At 41.9% G+C, this 19,027-nt stretch overlaps 1 protein-coding gene across 1 annotated transcript in view; it reads left to right on the top strand.

Annotated features, from left to right (window-relative positions):
* Abhd12 (abhydrolase domain containing 12, lysophospholipase) overlaps nucleotides 1–19,027 on the top strand; it is a 63,395-nt gene that overhangs the window by 23,674 nt on the left and 20,694 nt on the right. Inside the window, exon 2 of the mRNA XM_075962442.1 lies at nucleotides 14,468–14,592. Coding sequence (XP_075818557.1) covers nucleotides 14,468–14,592 — 125 coding nt within the window. The remainder of the gene's footprint in view (nucleotides 1–14,467; nucleotides 14,593–19,027) is intronic.

The raw sequence follows: 19,027 nt of genomic DNA, 5'->3' as shown, positions 1-19,027 counted from the left end.
TATTCTACCACAATTAAAAGATTTGTTATTTTGATGTCTCTTCATACCTTTGGAAATTGCTTCTCCTACCCAAGCCTCAGTATTATAGCAAAATGACTCAACATTGACTGTGTGCAGGATTCTTTCATCCATTGGTGCTGATCTAACCTTTAAAGGCCCAAGTATCTTTTTGTTTCTAAGTTGGCATTTTCAAAAGCCAGAGTTTCAATAAGTAAATATTCGTCTAGCCTCTGGATCTATTACCCCTCTTTGTACAGCTTTAGTTAATCTTTGTAAATGTCACTAAAGGGTTCTCTTGGGCCTTGTATGACCTTAGTATGGGATCCAATTCTTCTTTCTGATTCTTGAATCCTATTCCAAGCATTTAAGGCTGCTGTGGTATAGGGATAAGATATACTCATTGTAAATACCTTAACTCTGTAGATCAGCATAATAGCCCTCACAAAAAGAATTTGATCTTGGGAAGCCTCAAATCCTTTGTCTCTACCTTACTATTCTAGGGCTTTAATCTCCTCCCTGCAATAGCACTTCCACTGTCACTGCGGCCTGTCTTCTAGCACCACTGAGACTAATTAAAGTCAATCATTGCTTGAAGCCCATGTCTTTACCATATCCCTAGCAAATGGTGAATGCATGCCATAAGATACTACTGCTTGCTTAATTTTTTTTTTAGATCTTTCATACCTATGGGTTCCCATTTACATTCTATACATCTGTTTGGGTATTGAGTATTTGCTGGATTTTCAGAGGTAATAACAGGATAAGTAGCTAACACTCTTCGTAAGTATCTTCTGATTCTGAGAGGTACTGGTGATGCTAAATCTTTTGCCTGTACCTTCCGTCCTTGCTTATCAGTTCCGACAAGTTCCTCAATTGATTCAACTCTCTTTATCATTGTCTTTTGTAAAGCCTGAATCTCTTGATCTGTGATTATTTCTAATGATTTCATCAAATCAATTAATTTCTGGTTCTCATTCTGCAATGTGATTCTAAGGTATTAAATTTTTCTCTTAGGGGGCTGGAGAGATGGCTCAGCAGTTAAGAGCATTGCCTGCTCTTCCAAAGGTCCTGAGTTCAATTCCCAGCAACCACATGGTGGCTCACCACCATCTGTAATGAGGTCTGGTGCCCTGTTCTGGCTTTCAGGCATACACACAGACAAATATTGTATACACAATAAATAAATATTTAAAAAAAATCTTTTTCTCTTAATGTTAACTTCTCATCCTTGGATTTTATTTGGATGATGTGCAGATTGCCTTCCCTGAGAGATGTTCTATCTGCTAACTTATAACTTTTTTTAAAATATTTATTTGTTTATTTATTTATTATGCGTACAATATTCTGTCTGTGTGCATGCCTGAAGAGGGCACCAGACCTCATTACAGATGGTTGTGAGCCACCATGTGGTTGCTGGGAATTGAGCTCAGGACCTTTGGAAGTCAAGACAATGCTCTTAACCACTGAGCCATCTCTCCAGCCCCCAAGTTTCTCATTCTTGATTCTGCTATCAAATCATTTCCTTAAACATCTCTCAGGGAAGGCAATCTGCACATCATCCAAATAAAATCCAAGGATATGAAGAACAAAGCTAATATCTATCATAATCACATATATCATATAGCTCTTGCAGAATTCCATCCATAGTAGAAACAAAAAGGTTGCTAATTTCCTGGATGGCAATATTGTCTTCAATTATCTTGGGGTTGGTTCACAATTTTCAAATTTATTTATTAATTAACTTACCTCCGTTATAATTTTCAGAAAATTGTTGTAGGTGTAATAATCTTGATTGGCCAGCAGGTGTAGCAGTTGCGGTATTAAGTCAGGTCGTCGATCAGTACCTGAATTATCTGAGACTTAGAAATACTAACAAATTTATTTAATTACTTAAGAGCAGCACACACGTGCCTGTATTTATAGTACATGAGACCACGCCCAAAGTGGACCAGTATCTTAAAGGCTATTATTGGCTGAAGGAATTCCCACAGCAAGTATAAGTATATGGTACTATACCTTACTTTTTTATGTGGGCTCTGAGGATCAAACTCAAGTTCTGTTCTTGGACAGCAAGCAAGCATTTTACTCTCAACCCCAGGGATATCCTTTTGGATGTATCATCTTACAGTGTTTTTCACTTAGCAGTATATCAAGAATTTACTTTTGCATCAAAAACTATTTGTATAAAATTAAGAAAAATAACATGGAAGTCAGTGTTGATTATGACTGTTCATTGTAAAAGTGCGTTTTCAGATAATATAGGAAGGCATAAAGTAGACAACAGATAGCTACAGGTTCACTTTCCATGGGCATCAGTTATCCTTCTAGCTGTGTTTACATGCTTTAATCTTTGTACACACAAGCACAATTTTCATTTTTATCTAAGATTTTGGTTTTGTTTTTGGGAAAGGATTTGCTGTATATCCCAGAATGGCCTTGAACTCAAGACCTCTTGCCTCAGTTTCCCCAGTGCTGGGATTATAGGTGTGTACCACTGTACCCAGCTCTACACATGATTTTATGAACAGTAACTTAACTACTGTATGCTAGATTTAGGTCCAGGTCCTCATATGGAGATGCCATTGTTTTTAACATTTGTATATCAAGTACCTTCCTTGTTTGACCCTGGGGTCTCCCTGTGTACTGAGTTGCCATAGTGCTGTCTGACTGAAAGATACAAGGAATAGGAATGATCTGATGTGTACAAGGCAACCACATGTGGCCTGAATGCCACCCTTTTTTATCTTTGTCACAGTGGCTGTGCTTTATATTACCAGTGGTTCAGCTGGCTCATCATAGAGCATGAGACTTGTTGTTGTTGTTTTTTGTTTTTTTTTTTTTTTTGGTTTCTAGAGACAGGGTTTGCTCTAGCTTTGGAGCCTGTCTTGGAATTCACTCTGTAGACCAGGCTGGCCTCAGACTCACAGAGATCCACCTGCCTCTGCCCCCTGAATAATGGGATTAAAGGTGTGCCACTGCCCAGCAAGCATGAGACTCTTAATCTCAGGGTTGTGGGTTTGAGACCCACATTGGGCACCAAATGTAGCAAGCTTTCTTGGACTGCTAACCCCTAAATCATGATGTGGAGACTTATTGATTATGAATGCCCATCCTTATACATGTCTCACTAGCTCTTAAATTTTATTTTAACCTATTTCTCTTCATCTATGTTTTGCTTTGGAGCTTTTTACCTTTCTTTCATTCTGTATGTCCTACTTCCCTGCTTTTTTCATGTCTGCCTGGCCCCAGGTCTCTCTCTTCTCTATTGCTCTCCTCTCTCAGCCTAGGTTCCTCCTCTCATATACTTATTCTTTCTGCCTGACAGCCCCACCTAGCCCTCTACTCCCTAGCTATTGGCTGTTCACCTTTTTTACTTATTTATTATTTTTGTTTTTTTTCTTTTTTTTAATATTTATTTATTATGTATACAATATTCTGTGTGTATGCCCGAAGGCCAGAAGAGGGCACCAGACCCCATTACAGATGGTTGTGAGCCACCATGTGGTTGCTGGGAATTGAACTCAGGACCTTTGGAAGAGCAGGCAATGCTCTTAACCTCTGAGCCATCTCTCCAGCCCTATTTTTGTTTTTTTAAGACAGGATTTCTTTTTTTTAAAAATATTTATTTATTTATTATGTATACAATATTCCGTCTGTGTGTATATGCAGGCCAGAAGAGGGCACCAGATCCCATTACAGATGGTTGTGAGCCACCATGTGGTTGCTGGGAATTGAACTCAGGACCTTTGGAAGAGCAGGCAATGCTCTTAACCTCTGAGCCATCTCTCCAACCAAGACAGGATTTCTTTATGTAACAGTTCTGGCTGTCCTAGAACTCAATTTGTAGACCAGGCTGGCCTTGAATTCACTAAGCTCCACTTGCCTCTGCCTGGGCTGGGATTAAAGGTGTGCACCACCACTGCCCAGCAAACTGTTCAGCTTTTTATTAGACCAGTCAGATGCCTTAGGCAGGCAAGGTGAAAGAAATGCAACACATCTTACATAGTTAAATATAGCATAAACATGTAGCACGCTTTTACATAGTAAAGTAATATTCCACAACACCACCCTGTGTGCTTTACATAAGACCCTTGCCTACTCCTGATAATGCTTGCTCTGTGTGAGATTTCTCCTGTTTGGCCTTGTCTTGCCCCTTACCATGTTTTGACACATATGAAGAAGGATGTACAGGTCCTACTCCAGATTGCGTATGCAGAAACAAAAGAAGGGAATTAAATGCAGTCTGGAGATGACACAGGAATGGTAGCATGCATTCACATAAACCTCTGTTGCCCCAAGGATGGAATGACCATTGAAGGAACAAGAGGAACCTGTGGCCACCCCTCATGACATCAGGGGAGTTTTAAAAAAATAGTTACTGCTTTACTCAGTCAAGACTTGGTATGATACATACCCAGCATCTTCATAATACATGAGTTCATCATTTATTTAGTCAGCTTCCTACAGATCTGGCTTTTCTCAATGCTTCTTGCTATTATTAGCAGTTTTCTAGTGTTCAATCTGTTCCTTTTTCAAAAAGTGCCTTGTTACTTTGGGTAATTTGAGATGTGGTGAGTCAGAGCATGAATATTTGCAATTTTGACATTGTTGCCAAGGTGACCTATGACAAGGTTATAATGTTTTACCCTTTTGCCTGGAATGTTCAGATGGACCATTCTCACTTTCATTAGCTATTATTAAGATTAATTGACTGTTTATGGATGAAAATAAAATTTTATGTGACACTTTCCTTTGATACATATACTGCATAATATTTATTTAATTTGAACCTTGCAAAATTTTATAGATTATTTCCTTGAAAATATTTTGTTAGTGGAAGTTGTTATAAGAACTTGACTTCTAGCTGGCTGGTGGTGGTAGCACACCCTTTTAATCCCAGCACTCAGGAGGCAGAGGCAGGTGGATCTCTGTGAGCTTGAGGTCAGTCAGAACTGTTAAAAAGAAAACTCCTGTTTTGAAAAAACAATAACAACAACAACAACAACAAAAAAGAACTTGACTTTTAGAGATGGATGTATATATAGCTCATTGACCTAAGAAGCTCTAGGTCCTGGGTTTGATGCCCAGCACCACCCCAAAATATTATTGTCCTGCTGAACTCATTTTTTTTGTCTAATCAAAAGATTCTTGATAGAAACTGAAGACTTCTGCCTTAATTTATGAACTTTGTAAGTAATATTTTTTTTTTTTTTTTTTTTTTTTTTTGGTTTTTGAGACAGGGTTTCTCTGTGGCTTTGGAGCCTGTCCTGGAACTAGCTCTGTCGACCAGGCTGGTCTCGAACTCACAGAGATCCGCCTGCCTCTGCCTCCCGAGTGCTGGGATTAAAGGCGTGCGCCACCACCGCCCGGCTGTAAGTAATATTTTATGAGCATCCATGTACTAGGTACTGGTGACAGTGTCAACTATAACATAAATAATGGAAAAAACAGATTGAAAATATATATTTAACTATTCCCTTACAGACTGTGGAGGGGAAGGAAAGCTCAGATTAGACTGGAGTCACAGGAAGACTTCAGAAGCAGCAGTCACGTTGTATGTATCCATAGTCAAGAGGAAGCAGGGAGTAAGGAATGCATGCGCAACTCAGTTCCCTTTCTCCATTCATACAGCCCAGGTTCCCATCTAGGGAATGGTGCAACCCACAGTGGGCTGTGTATTAGTTTGCTGTCTATTGCTGTGCTAAATATCATGAGCTGAAGCAACTTGCAGAGGAAAGTGGGGTTTTTGACTTACATTTCCCCCATTACATTCCCTTGCAATGTAATCAGTTGATTAATTTTGTTTGTGTGGGAGTTGGCTAGTCTGGGCAAGAAATGTTTCTGGTCTGAATTGAGAGTAGTAATTGAGATGACTGAAGGGAGAAGGGTTGAAGCAGGTGCCAGAAGACTTTGTGTGGGTTGCAAGAAGATGAGTAAGGGGGCAGATGCTGCCAGGTACTGGGGCTAGTGGTGTTTGCATGATGGAAAATGTGGCATAGAACAGGTGTTGGGAAGGAGAAAAAAGCAAGAGTGTTGGCTTTGAGTAGCCACGAAGGATCCAGATGGAGACCTAAGGAGAGAGAGAGGTAAGGAAACTCAAATAGTGCAGGCATAGATTTCGCTGAGGAACCAAGTCCACTGAAGCATGCTGCTTATTCCTGCTGTGTGCCAGCTTTTTCTGTTGTGGCCGGTCAGGGCCCAGGCCGTGCCTGCCACAGTTGCACACATACTTCCTCCACCAAGATAGACCGACCCTTCTGCTCACGTTCCCTAGTCTGAGCAGCACAGTTGGCCCTCTCTGAACTTAAAGTGGAAGAGTACAGCATGCCACTCTTCCACAATTTCAAACAGGAAACAGCTCTAGCCGTTGCCTGGCAGTTTTCCTGAAGACCCACTGGTACACTGGCCATTAGGTATAGTGGGGAACGGCCTTGAATTACCCCAAACCACTTGGCTCTGGGCCTGCCCTGGGGGAATTGTAGATAGAAAGCACTGTAGCAGAGTTTTTAATGGCTGGGCAGGCACAGGTGTCCTCGGAATGAAGTTGCTGCTGCCTACACTTGCCTGGAGATCTCTGCAGTCTCAGGCCACTAGTGCTGCTGAAGAGCAGTAGTTCTAGTGTGCCAGAACAGGAAATGTAAGCTCAGCACAGCACGGGTACGGGTTTGTCCAAAGGGGCCTTGTCGGGGTGTGTCTGCCTCTCTCTAGCCTCTGGCTAGGCTCTGAAACTTTTCACTCCCTGCCTCCTTCAGGGAGCTCACTAGTGGTCTTGGACTCTGGGGGTCTACCACATTGCAGGCAGCTGACAGGCAGAGCCAGTGGGGTTGCAGTGACTGAGATAATGCATCTAGGAAAGAAGGTCTAGGAGAGTTATGTGCTGTCCTCTAGAAGAAGCTGCTGATCAGAGAGTGACCACTCTCTGGCTCGGTTGATGGATGATTTGAAAACTCTGGTGTTTATTGATATATAGCCACTTAAAGGGAATGTGAGGGCCCTAAGGGAGTGAAATCTGAAGTCTCTGGTACAGGAGTAGAAATCAAAAGTTGATTAGGAAGTGAGTTCCCTAGTCGTATTGTGGATGATTTGAAAGCACTGGTGTGTATGAATACCTAAAGGGCATTTGAGGGTACCATGGGAAGTAAATCTGTAGCCTCAGGTGCAGGAACAGAGATGGGGAGGCTGCAAGTTACTGAGATGGAGACAGATGTGTACCTCACAGGGCCAGCAAATTCATGGAGTACCAGGACTTCAGCAGCCTTGGCAGAGGCTGTGCCAATTTTGACCTGGGGATTGGGCTTCGGGAGGGGGCTTACCATTACTTTACCTGTCTTTTGTTCTAATTACAAACGTCAAAGAACAGAGATGCAAGTTTGAGTATCTTTTTAGAAGGCACAGAAGTCAGTGCCAAAATGAAAAAAAACAACATCCTCAGCTTTTAAATGTGTGTGAGTGTGTGTGTGTGTTTGCATTACTGAGGTTGGAACTCTGGTTCACACTCCACTATTGAGCTATACCCCAGCCCTATGACAAAATATGTGTTAAGGATATAAATAATGAGCAAAGTGACAAAACACATGGGACAAGACCTAAAAGGGTTCTGAGTGTAGGAACTTCCATCTCCACGGAGCTGGGTTTCTCCATGCAGAGGACAAGTTCTCGTTCACTTTCCCACAAGTCCATGTGATCAGCTGTCCAGCTTTCCAGTGGGTTCCTGTTTTCTTCTTCCTATAGGCATGACTGAAGCATGGACAGCCACATAGAAACGGGATTGGACAAAAAGGAGAAAACACCAGAAAGCCTATCTGTCAGCTTTTTGGCTTGTTGATTTGGCCAGACCCCATCTGAAATAAGTGTTTTTGTTTTGATTTGTTTTGGTCAGGTTTCTTTGTTTTTGTTGTTGTTTCTTTGTTGTTGTTGTTGTTTTTTTGAGACAGGTTTCTCTGTAGCTTTGTAGCTTTGGCGTCTGTCCTGGAGCTCTTGTAGACCTCGACTCACAGAGATCCGCCTGTCTCTGCATCACGAGTGCTGGGATTAAAGGCGTTTGCCACCACCACCCGGCCGAAATAAGATTTTTATAAAAGGTCGGGAGACCATAGTTTACATTATCTGCCTTGAGGAAGAGAAATTGTGGTGACTGTGGACTTCCTTGTGATGAAAAAGAAAGGGGTGAAAGGGGTTACGGGTCAGAGATTTTGTTCCCTGAGACCTAGAGCACCCATCTACCTCGTCTCTGTGAAGCTATTTCAAAACAGCTTTATGACCCGAGGACGAAGCTCAAATGAACAGGATAAGCCTATTCTAGTCATTTAGGAAGCCCTGTGCCATCTCTCTGAAACCAACTCAGTGAGTTTCTATCAATGAGGGTTTTTGATACTTTTCTCAATGTCTGTGAGAGCAACCAGCGTTTTATATAGTCAAATGACATATTTTATATAATATTTATTTATTTATTTATTTATTATGTATACAATGTTCTGTCTGTGTGTATGCCTGCAGGCCAGAAGAGGGCACCAGACCTCACTACAGATGGTTGTGAGCCACCATGTGGTTTCTGGGAATTGAACTTAGGACCTTTGGAAGAGCAGGCAATGCTCTTAACCTCTGAGCCATCTCTCCAGCCCCCGATATTTCTTATAATAAAGATCATTAATAATTTTATGAACTGGGTGTGGTGGCACATGCTTTATTCCCAGCACTCAGAAGGCAGAGGCAGGCAGATCTCTGTGAGTTCCAGGACAGCTAGGGCTGTTACGCAGTGAAACCCTGTCTTGAAGAAAATAAAATTTTTTCCCATGAGAACAGATTATGTAAAAAGCAGTGTTTCAAAGAGGAAGTCACAGGGGATATTACCAAACACTTAGGAGAATGAACGTGAGGGTACAACAAAGCAGAATTGATGGGCAGAGCTAAAGCAGTGGTGGTGGCAATCTCACAGTGGGAACCTTCAGCATGAAGACCCTAGGACAAGAAGAAAGATAAAGTAACCAAAATGAAGGGTAGTATAGAAATTAATGAAACAGAGAATAGAAGAGAAAAAACAATAGTGCCAGAAATTGGTTCTTTGAAAAGATAAAGTTGAGAAACCTTTAGCTAGTTTAACGGGGGGGGGGAGGATAGGAAGGGGGGAGAGAGAATTGTAAATAGCTAAAATCAGAAATGAAGAAAAGGAAATGACTGCTAACTTTACAGAAATTAAAAAAAAAAAGCCAGGGGAGATGATGAAGGAACATCATGGGCAGTTATGTGCCTAAAATAGACAACGGAGAGGGAGAGATGGCAGCTTCCTGGAATCATCCAGGCTCTGTCATTGACTGATGAGAGACACTAAGCAGACCTTAGGTCATCAAGGAGATGGGTTAATTATTTAAAATTTACAGAGAAAGGGGAAGGAACAGGTAGCCTCACAGGAAAATGCTACCAAACCTCTGGAGACCAACTAACAACTTGTCTCCCCAAACTCTTACATGTACCACCTATAGGACTTTTATAAATTTTATCCTGACAATAAGGACAGAATTTCACAATACAACTATACAACTGCAGGTAATGCCTTTCATGATTGCAGATAATAGAATCCTTAACAAAATGCTAGCAAATCAAATCCAACAGCATATAATGTATCTACATTGTAAACAAGTAAGATTTTATCCTGAAGATAAGTGAGTTTGACATCTAAAAATCAACTAATGGAACCTACCATATTAATAGAATAAAAGACAGAAATCATACAATCATCTAAAGAAAGGCATTTGAAAAATTCCAACATTCCTCATGATAAGAACATCCAAACCAACTCAAAATAGAAATCTATCCTTTAAGACGCATGTAGGGCTGGGAAGATAGCTCAGTCCATAAAGTGTATGCTCTGTAAGTGTGAGGACCTGAGCCTGATGGTCAGAACCCATAGTAAAAAATAGCAGGCTTGGGCTGGATGATGTCTCAGTGGTTAAAGACACTTACCGCTCTTGGTGAGGACCCAGGTTCAGGTCCCAGTACTCACACCAGGCAACTCACACCTGCTTATAACTCCAGCCCCAGGGATCCTGCACCCTCTGCTAGCCTCCATGGCAACTTCATGCAAGTGATATACACAAACTCATATAGACATAAATGAACCAATAAATAAATCTTAAAAAAATAGCAGATGCCAGGTGGTGGTGGCACATGCATTTAATCCCAGCACTCAGGGAGTCAGGATCTCTGTGAGTGGATGGATAGATAGATAGATAGATAGATAGATAGATAGATAGATAGATAGATAGATAGATAGATAGATGGATGATAGTGTGAGCTTCTAATCTTCATACTAGGGAAGCAAAGATAGGAAGATCTATAGGGCTTGCTAAAGATCACAGCTCCACCTGCTTACAAAACTCCAGGTGAATGAGAGACTGTTTCAAAAAATGAGAGATGGCACCTGACGAGCATGGCTGAAGTTTTCTTCTGGCCTCTTTATGCACACACACAAACATGTATACACACATGATGGGCAAATACTCTACCATTGATTCATCTATAGCTTGAATAGTTTGTTTAGAAACTATCTGCCACCATTATTATTATTATTTTTTTTTTTTGGTTCTATGAGACATGGTTTCCTATAGCTTTGGAGTGAGTACTGGTATTAAAGGCATGCACCACCGGCTATTATTCTTTTAGTTTCAAGGGTTATAATTTGTGTTTCCCTTTGCTTAGCTGTTTTAACATACATGTGCATGATAGTGTTCAGTTATGATAATGGCAATGAATATACCCCTGTAACTGGTGTTTTACTCTGATGCTCTGCTTTGTTTGGATTACTGGTATGAGGTGGATATGAACTTCTCTCTGTCAAGGGGGAGTGCCTTCTTCCTATATTCCTTGTTCACTAAGTTTTTATTATTGCGACTACGTGTTGAAGTATCCCCACCCCAAGACCTTGCTTGTGTTATATATATTTTTCCACTCTATTTCCTGGATTTCGTTATTTATTTATGTGTGTGTGTGCGCGTGCGCACATTTACCATTATACTTATATGGTCAGAAAACAGCATGTAGAAATTGGTTCTCTCCTTCTACCATCTGGGAGTGAACTAAGATCAACAGGCTTGGCAACACCTTTGCCCACTGAGCCATCCTACCTATTCTCTCTTCCTCAAATAATGCAGGACACAGGTCTTCCAACTACCATCTCATACCCTTACCAAGCAGGCATTACAAGAAAATTTACAAGCAGTTCAGTGTTCCTTTCTCTCACCCTCCCCACTAAGTAGCATCTTATATAATCGTGTTGCAAAAATCAAGCCCAGGGCAGAGTTATCTATGCAATCCCTAGAGCGTTTTAGATGTACCAACTCAAGTACATTGCTTGTGTGTATGAGAGGGCGAGAGTGTATGTACATGAGAGACAGACTATGCAGTTCTACCATCCCTGTCTTCTCACCACCACAGTTACCCAAATACTGCTATGCACGTAGAAGTGGAGTGCCTTAGAGTGTGGCTCTGGGCCCTGTGGGAAATCTAGTTGCACTTATTTTCACAGTTCCCTTTTGTTTCATGGCCAGTGAGTCTTCTCTGTGCACTAAGTAACTTTTAATGAAAACACATAGAATGATAATGCAGTTTAGGGGGGGTGGATGTGACCATGGACTTGGGTCTATGAAGTTTGGAGAAACATGAGCCTCTGAGTGGACACAAGGTCCCATTCAGGGTCCTGAAGGAAGGGATGTGTTCCTTTAATGCTGTCCCAAGCCCTGAGGGCAGCCTTCCTTTCAACCAGCCAGCCATCAAGGACAGGCTGCTCACTGCAGGAACTGTAAACAGCAGCAAGGACACTGATTTAAATTACAGCTAAAGGAATTCTCAGTTACGGCTTATGGCTGTAATCCTCTAATCCTCACACCCAGGATGTTGAAGAAACTACTGTTTTTTTCCTGAGACAGGATTTCTCTGTGTATGAAACTCACTCTGTAGACCAGACTGGCCTCAAACTCACAGAGATCCGCCTGCCTCTGCCTCCTGAATGCTGGGATTAAAGGCATGCTTCATCACTGCCTTGCCAAAAGTACATTAGTTTACACATCAATATTTATAAACTCAGGTTGGACATTGGTGGGAACTTGAAGGAGTTAGTTTTCTCCTTCCTTCTACGGGGCCCAGGTCTTTAAGCATGGCAGCAGCCACCTTCACCCATTAGACCATTTCATTGGCTCCATGCTTTCAAAACTTTCTTAAAGCTAGACTTCTGAGCAAGGTGGTTCCTCCTATCTGTTGCTTTCAAGGCTACCAATACCACATGAGGTACAGCATCTAAAAACTTCCATTATATTTATTTTACTTAGACAGGAAAGGGCCAAATTTCAGGTCAGTGTTATGAAAATCAGTGATCTCACTGGGCCTCTGCAGGAGCCTGCAGTGCACCTGGGGAACTGCTGTGTCGCTTGGCGTCTCATTTGGTATCTCTCACAGTATGTCAGTATAAGCTTTGCTGGAGCCAATTGCTTAATTCTGGGCTATTTCTAAATAACACCTAAGATGATTTTTGAAACCTTCATTGGACTGCTGGCACATGTAACAGCAGAGATGAACCTCGAAGCACTGTGCCAAGTTAGTAAGACAGCCACTTACTGAATGCCTAGAAAAGACAAAACTGGAGGACAGAAAAGTAGAATAGTGATGCTGGGGGCTTAGGTCAGAGAGAGACTGACTGAGTGGTACAAGGGACTTTGGAGCAATGGAAATACTCTTCACTTTGTCCTTCCCACAGCCTCTCACTCATCTTTTATTCTACTGGAAAGTATTTAGTGGTTTGGGATCTTACACCCAAGGAGACAGAAAGCATATCCACACAAAGACTCTTCCATAGTGTTTCCAAACTGAAACTATATCAATGCTCACCAGCTGGTAAATGGACAGACAAACCCGTGGTATCCTCAGACTAAAACATAATGAATTAAACCATGGAGAAAATCACTGCTGCATGCAAACATCTAGAAGTTACTCATCCTCATGTGCTATTTTGGAGCGATGCTTTCTCCACATAGTAAAACCAATAACTCTATCTTTGTTTTTTTTTTAAAATATTTATTTATTTATTATGGATACAATATTCTGTTTTGCATATATGCCTGCAGGATAGAAGAGGACACCAGACCTCATTACAGATGGTTGTGAGCCTCCATGTGGTTGCTGGGAACCGAACTCGGGTCCTTTGGAAGAGCATGCAATGCTCTTAACCACTGAGCCATCTCTCCAGCCCCCTATCTTTGTTTTAAAACACATTTTTCCTTTCTGGTGTTGGGATTAGACCCAGGGCTTCATGCATGCTCTATTACTGGGCCCTTTTTTCTTTATGCTTTGAAACAGCTTACATGAGATAGAATTGTCTACTCTTTATAATGTTAGGAGAACTAACCAGTAAGAAGCTAAAACCAAACAAAAGATGTGATGAGGGTGGGAAACAAAGTCTCACTGTGCTGCATAGACTGAACTCAGCAGTCCTTTCTGGTGTGAGTGGTGCTGGAACTCAGGATCTATATGAGCTAGTCAGGTCCTCTAGGACAGCCCTGGGTTAACTCCTTGGTTTTAACTCCTTGGATGACAGCAATAAATATAAATAAATGTGCCTTAGGGTCCTCATTTTTTTTTTTTTTTGGTAAGTAGAGATAGTTTAAGACTACAAGTTTGAAAAGTTTAGTGACACCTTTTAAAGGGGATTGAGAAGAGACTGAGGGCCTCTCAGTACTACTCAAGAATCAGAAGTGTTGTAGGCTAGAGAGATGGCTCAGTGGTTAAGAGCACTAACTGCTCTTCCAGAGGACCCAGGTTCAATTCCCAGCACCTAGACGTAACAGCTGTCTGTAACTCCAGTTCCAGGGGATCTGACACCTTCACACCAATGTACATAAAATAAAGTTAAATAAAGTAAATAAATTTATTTAGAAGTGTTGAGAACAGATGTGGGATTCTGTGGGATGGTTGCAAGGGCTGGTCTCATTTTCAGCCTCTGCAGTCTCCAGGACCTGGTTGGGCAGGTTCTGCTGATGTCCTGGGTGGAGGGACTTCCTGCTTCCCACGAGCGGCTAATGAGTAACTCAGCACTGAGCTGGCTCAGAGCAGGTTAGTGCAGTGAGGCTTCAAGGCCCAAAGAAGCCAGACACTGCCAGGATGAGATGGAAGCGGGGCTCTGATATCAGGTGGGATGCTTTCTGAGGGCCTTTTGTCTCTGCTCAGTTCTTACCCCAGGGCCAGTACAACAAATCAACAGGACTGCCTTTGACTCTTAAGAAATAAAATGTTCCCTCTAGAACAGTTGAAAACTCAAAGACTGTGTCAGTTAATTAACAAAAGCAGATGGCAGGTCACTTTTTATCAGTGTCCTCTGTGTGGAAAGATGCCTATGGCACTTGTTTAGAGATCTGAGATGCAATTACTAAGCCAGCAGAATCGTACCTACTGCCTTTTGACCCATATTGCTTCTGTCTCATAGACGAAAGAGCCTGTGGTTCCGACTGAGGAAGATAATTCTCTGTGTTCTGGGGTTCTACATTGCCATTCCGTTTCTTGTCAAACTGTGTCCTGGGATACAGGCCAAACTGATTTTCTTGAATTTTGGTAAGTCCTTTGTATCAATTCTTCTTTGCTTTTACTTAGAGTTTATTTTCACTGTGGTGGCTGACTTTAAGAGATGTCTTTTTATTTTAATTGAGATTGAATTTACATGTAGTATGATATATAGATTTTAAGTGTACAGTGTGGTGGGAAGTAGAGCCACCACCCAGACTTAGGATTGTATGGGTCTGTGACCTGGGAGTTCCCTGCACTTTTTGTTCAGTTGAGAGACATGGCGACGATGGCTTACCATCCAGTGCTGCATTTGGGTCTCTAGGTGACAGTACTGCATTGGAGGTGATTATCTCCCTTGAGCCAAAGTAGATAAAAGTGTTGACAGCATGAACAGTTGTCTGAATCTGGCGTGTTAGAGACATGTTGTCACTTGTATAGTGCAGGTTAATTGAAACCATAGAAATGAACAGTACCTTTAAAAATAATAATGATGAAACCCTATGGGTTTTCTTTTAATTTTTATTATTGATCCTTCTTTCTTTCTTTTTTTTTTCTTTCTTTTCTTTGTCTTTGTTTTTGTTTTCCAAGACAGGGTTTCTGTGCAGCATTGGAGCCTGTCCTGGAACTTGCTTTGTAGACCAGGCTGGCCTCAAACTCACAGAGATCCGTTCGTCTCTGCCTCCTGAAGCTGGGATTAAAAGTGTGTGCCATCACTACCTAACTGGCCCTTTTCTCCAAAAACAAACAAATAAACAAACAAAAAAATCTGTTTTTAGCACTTTCCTAGTAAATAGGCTCGTAATACTGACCAATGGACTTTTTTTTCATTAATTTCTTATCATGCCACTATTAATCCTCCATCTTGAGCACTGTAGTTGCTTTTAACCATACCAGACCTGAGACAAGGCATTGTTTGTTATAAATATGTAATTGCATAATCGGCTCCGCTCAGCTGTTGTAAGCTTTGCAATAGCAGAAAACACATATATTGACTATCTGTTCCCATAGCTATTAGAGGGGTGTCTGGAATGTAGGATGTATATGGTAACCGTTTATTAAATAAATGGATAAATGAAGAAATAAATCTGTTTTTTTCATAAAAAGAAAAAGAAACTGACACAGTTTGATTTTTGTGGAATTGTTTGCTGTTTACAAAACGTTTTGGGACCTTGAGTTAACATGGACCCTGTGTGGTTCTAAAGCTGTTTGGGGTGGAAGAGGAAGGGAAAGTGAGGAGGAAGTATTGTGCTATAAGACGGGAAGACGGGAAGCAGAGGGCTCCAGGTATGTTCTCTAGAAACAGTCCTTTCAGAATAACATTTTGTACCCAAAATGAGGCAAAGGAGGGTACGAGGCATTAACTCTGGCTGTGAAAATGGCTATGGTCAATGTTAGAACGGGATGAGGTGGACTCCTCACCAGATCTTTGGCAATGCTGGTTTACAGAATGAGCTCTGGGCCCTTGTGTGTTTGGGAGCTTGAGACTCAGAAACTGGCTTGATGCTGTGCGACAGCAGGTAAGCTTTGGGCAGGTAGAGAGACTGTGAGGGTCCAGTCTGTGTGAGACTGTAGCCCAGGACATGATAGAGCCAAGGATGCAGGGCAGATTGGAAGGCATGTCTCAGGCTTCAAACCCCCAGTAGTCATAGAATTCCAGGCTCTGTAAGGTCTGGTTTTACAGATTTTGAATGTTCACTCTATAATAGACGTAACTGTAGAAAGATACTAACAAAGAATTTATATTTTTTAATCAGTAAGAGAAACAGAAATATGTGTGCTGTTTATTAAGAGATATTTTAGTTTTTCAAGTGGAAGGTCCTCAATCTTCTAGGGATTCATGATCTCTAAGTTAGGTAACTTGTAAGTAATAAACTTAAGAAGAAACAAAATTATTAGGAAAAGCGAGGTAGTGTTGTTTTTCTGAGTTAGTGTCCCTTAAAGAAGGCACAGAAAAGATGGTGTGTTTGCAGACACAAAGACGCAAGAGCTGTAAATTTATTGGTGTAACCATTAGAACTGACCCATACAGCCTGGGGCTCTGTGTTCTCTGCTGTTTGGCACACAGTCCGGTGCCAGCAAAGACCTGGATTGGACTTTTTCTGCAGTCTGCTTTAGGCATAGCCCACGGTTTTGCAGTGCTGGCTTTCTGAAGAGACAAACCGTTGCCACAGGCTCAGAACTTTGGGTTCTTAGTCTGACCATGTGTCAAGAGAGGAGGTTGTGTAATGACTGCTGCCCAGGCTGATGCTCCCCACTAAAGTTTTTCTTCCACTGCTCACCGCTTGGGGGCAAAGGGCCTGGGGCAGGTTTGGTTTGGTATTGTGCTGATTTTGGAGCAGTGGGATTTAAACCTTAAACCCAGGGCCTCGGGCTGGAGAGATGGCTCAGAGGTTAAGAGCGTTGCCTGCTCTTCCAAAGGTCCTGAGTTCAATTCCCAGCAACCACATGGTGGCCCACAACCATCTGTAAGGAGTCTTCTGGCTTGCAGACATACACACAAAGAGAATATTGTATACGTAATAAATAATAAAATATTTGGAAAAAAAAAGTTTAAAAAAAAAAAACCCAGGGCCTCACATGCACTATACCAGTGAATCCTTCCTTGGGCAGTGATGCTAAAGGGATAATAGTATAAAAATCTATCTCTGGGTTGCTGGGTTTTGTTTGTTTTGCTTTGCTTTTTAAGTTACTCAAGGGGCTGGGAAGGTGGGCCAGTGGATAAAGAGCTTGGTGCTTAAGAATAAGGATCTGAATTTGGATCCCCAGCACCCACATAAAAACTGAATATGATGACACATGTCTGTAGCCCTGGTGCTGGGTGGTGGAGACAGGCTGATCCTGGGCCTTACTGACTAACCAGCCTAGCAGAAATGGGTGAGTTCCAGGTGTAGTGAGAGTCTGTTTAAACAACTAATGCAAAGGTTAGGCATGGTGGTGCATGCCTTTTACCCCAGCACGTGGAAGGCAGAGCCAGATGGATCTCTATCATTTCAAAGCTAGTTTGGTCTATATAATGAGTTCCAGGCCAGCCAGATAGTGAGACACTCTCAAAAAAAAAAATAGAAAAATGATTAAGAAAGATATCCTGACATTAACCTCCAGCTTCTGCTTGAGCAAGCATAGTCCCCCACCTCCATACACACACACACCCCCAAAAAATAATATAAAAGACTTTTTGAGTTACTCAAGGGCCAGAGAAAGGCTCATCAGGTAAAGCTTTGCTGTCTGCCAGCCTGGAACTCACATAAAGGTGGAAGGAGGAGCGGCCTAACTCTACAAAGTTATCCTCTGACCTTCATGCCTGTGCCCGAGCACACACATATACCACCCACTACAAAGAATAAATAATAATTTTTTAAATTACTCAAGAATTTGGCACTGATGGATGTCATTTTAGGCCAGTGGTTAGCCATCACCACAGCCTTTTCCACAGCAGTGCTGGCCTGGCCCTCTTTGCCATGCTTTCACTGTGAGGCCTGCTCTCCTGGGAGGAAAGGGCAAATGGCTCAGGGCTTGCTGGTTTTCTAGTTATAGTGTGGACAACTTTAGTTGCTGTGCCTGTCTCCCCTTTCGGCTGAAGCATTAGAGGCTTTGAGGCTGGAGTTTTACCTATGCATGTAGAAGTTCTTGTCTCTTCCAGATGGGAGGGAGTCAGGACTTGTTGCTCTCCATCCTGACAATCTCTAGGGCTCACAGCATGGTTGATATAGTCATGAGTGTATAGCAGATTTCTCTTAAATTTGCAGTCAGATAAATAAGCAGGATTGACTTGTGAGTCTCAGGTTACCAGTGGGCATCTGATTTGGATCTTTACTATGCTGCAGAAAAGAATTTCAGCATGAGCCAGAGCGAAGCAAAGTATATGAGTTATCTCAGTGTTTAGATGGAAAATCACTGAATTAGTACCTTTTCTGTTACTACGATAAAACACTGACCAGAAGCCACTTATGGAAGAAAGTTTATTTTAGCTTATGGTTCCAGAGGGGTAAGAGTCCGTCACAATGAGGATACCTAGCAGCAAGCAGCAGGAAGCTAAGAGAGAACCGGAAGTGTGCTGAGGCTATGAACTCTCAAACCACACCTCCAGTGATCTAATTTATCCCTCCCACACACCCCATCCCAACAGCGCCACCAACTGGGGACCAAGTCTTCAAATAGCTGAACTTACAGTGGACATTTGTCATTCAAATCACCACAGACATGTAGGAAAAAGAATAATGCATAATCCCAAGACATGGGCCTAGGCTTCTCAGGAGAGTCATGCTAAGGTCAGCAAGGTGGCTCAGCAGGGAAAAGTGCACAAGCCTGAGGACCTGAGTTTAGTCCCCAGGACCCACAGTAGAATGAGTTGTCCTGACCTCCACATGCATTCCATGGGACATACACAAATGCCCGCATTCACACACATATGCATACATATACAACAGTAATTTTTTTTTTTAAGAAAGAGGCATACTTAAGTGTTTTTACAATGGCTGCGTAT

The sequence above is a fragment of the Microtus pennsylvanicus genome, chromosome 2 (genome assembly GCF_037038515.1).
Source record: "Microtus pennsylvanicus isolate mMicPen1 chromosome 2, mMicPen1.hap1, whole genome shotgun sequence".
Classification (NCBI taxonomy): domain Eukaryota; kingdom Metazoa; phylum Chordata; class Mammalia; order Rodentia; family Cricetidae; genus Microtus; species Microtus pennsylvanicus.
Note: the sequence above shows the minus strand (reverse complement) of the source record. Positions and strands in the feature narration are given on the sequence as shown.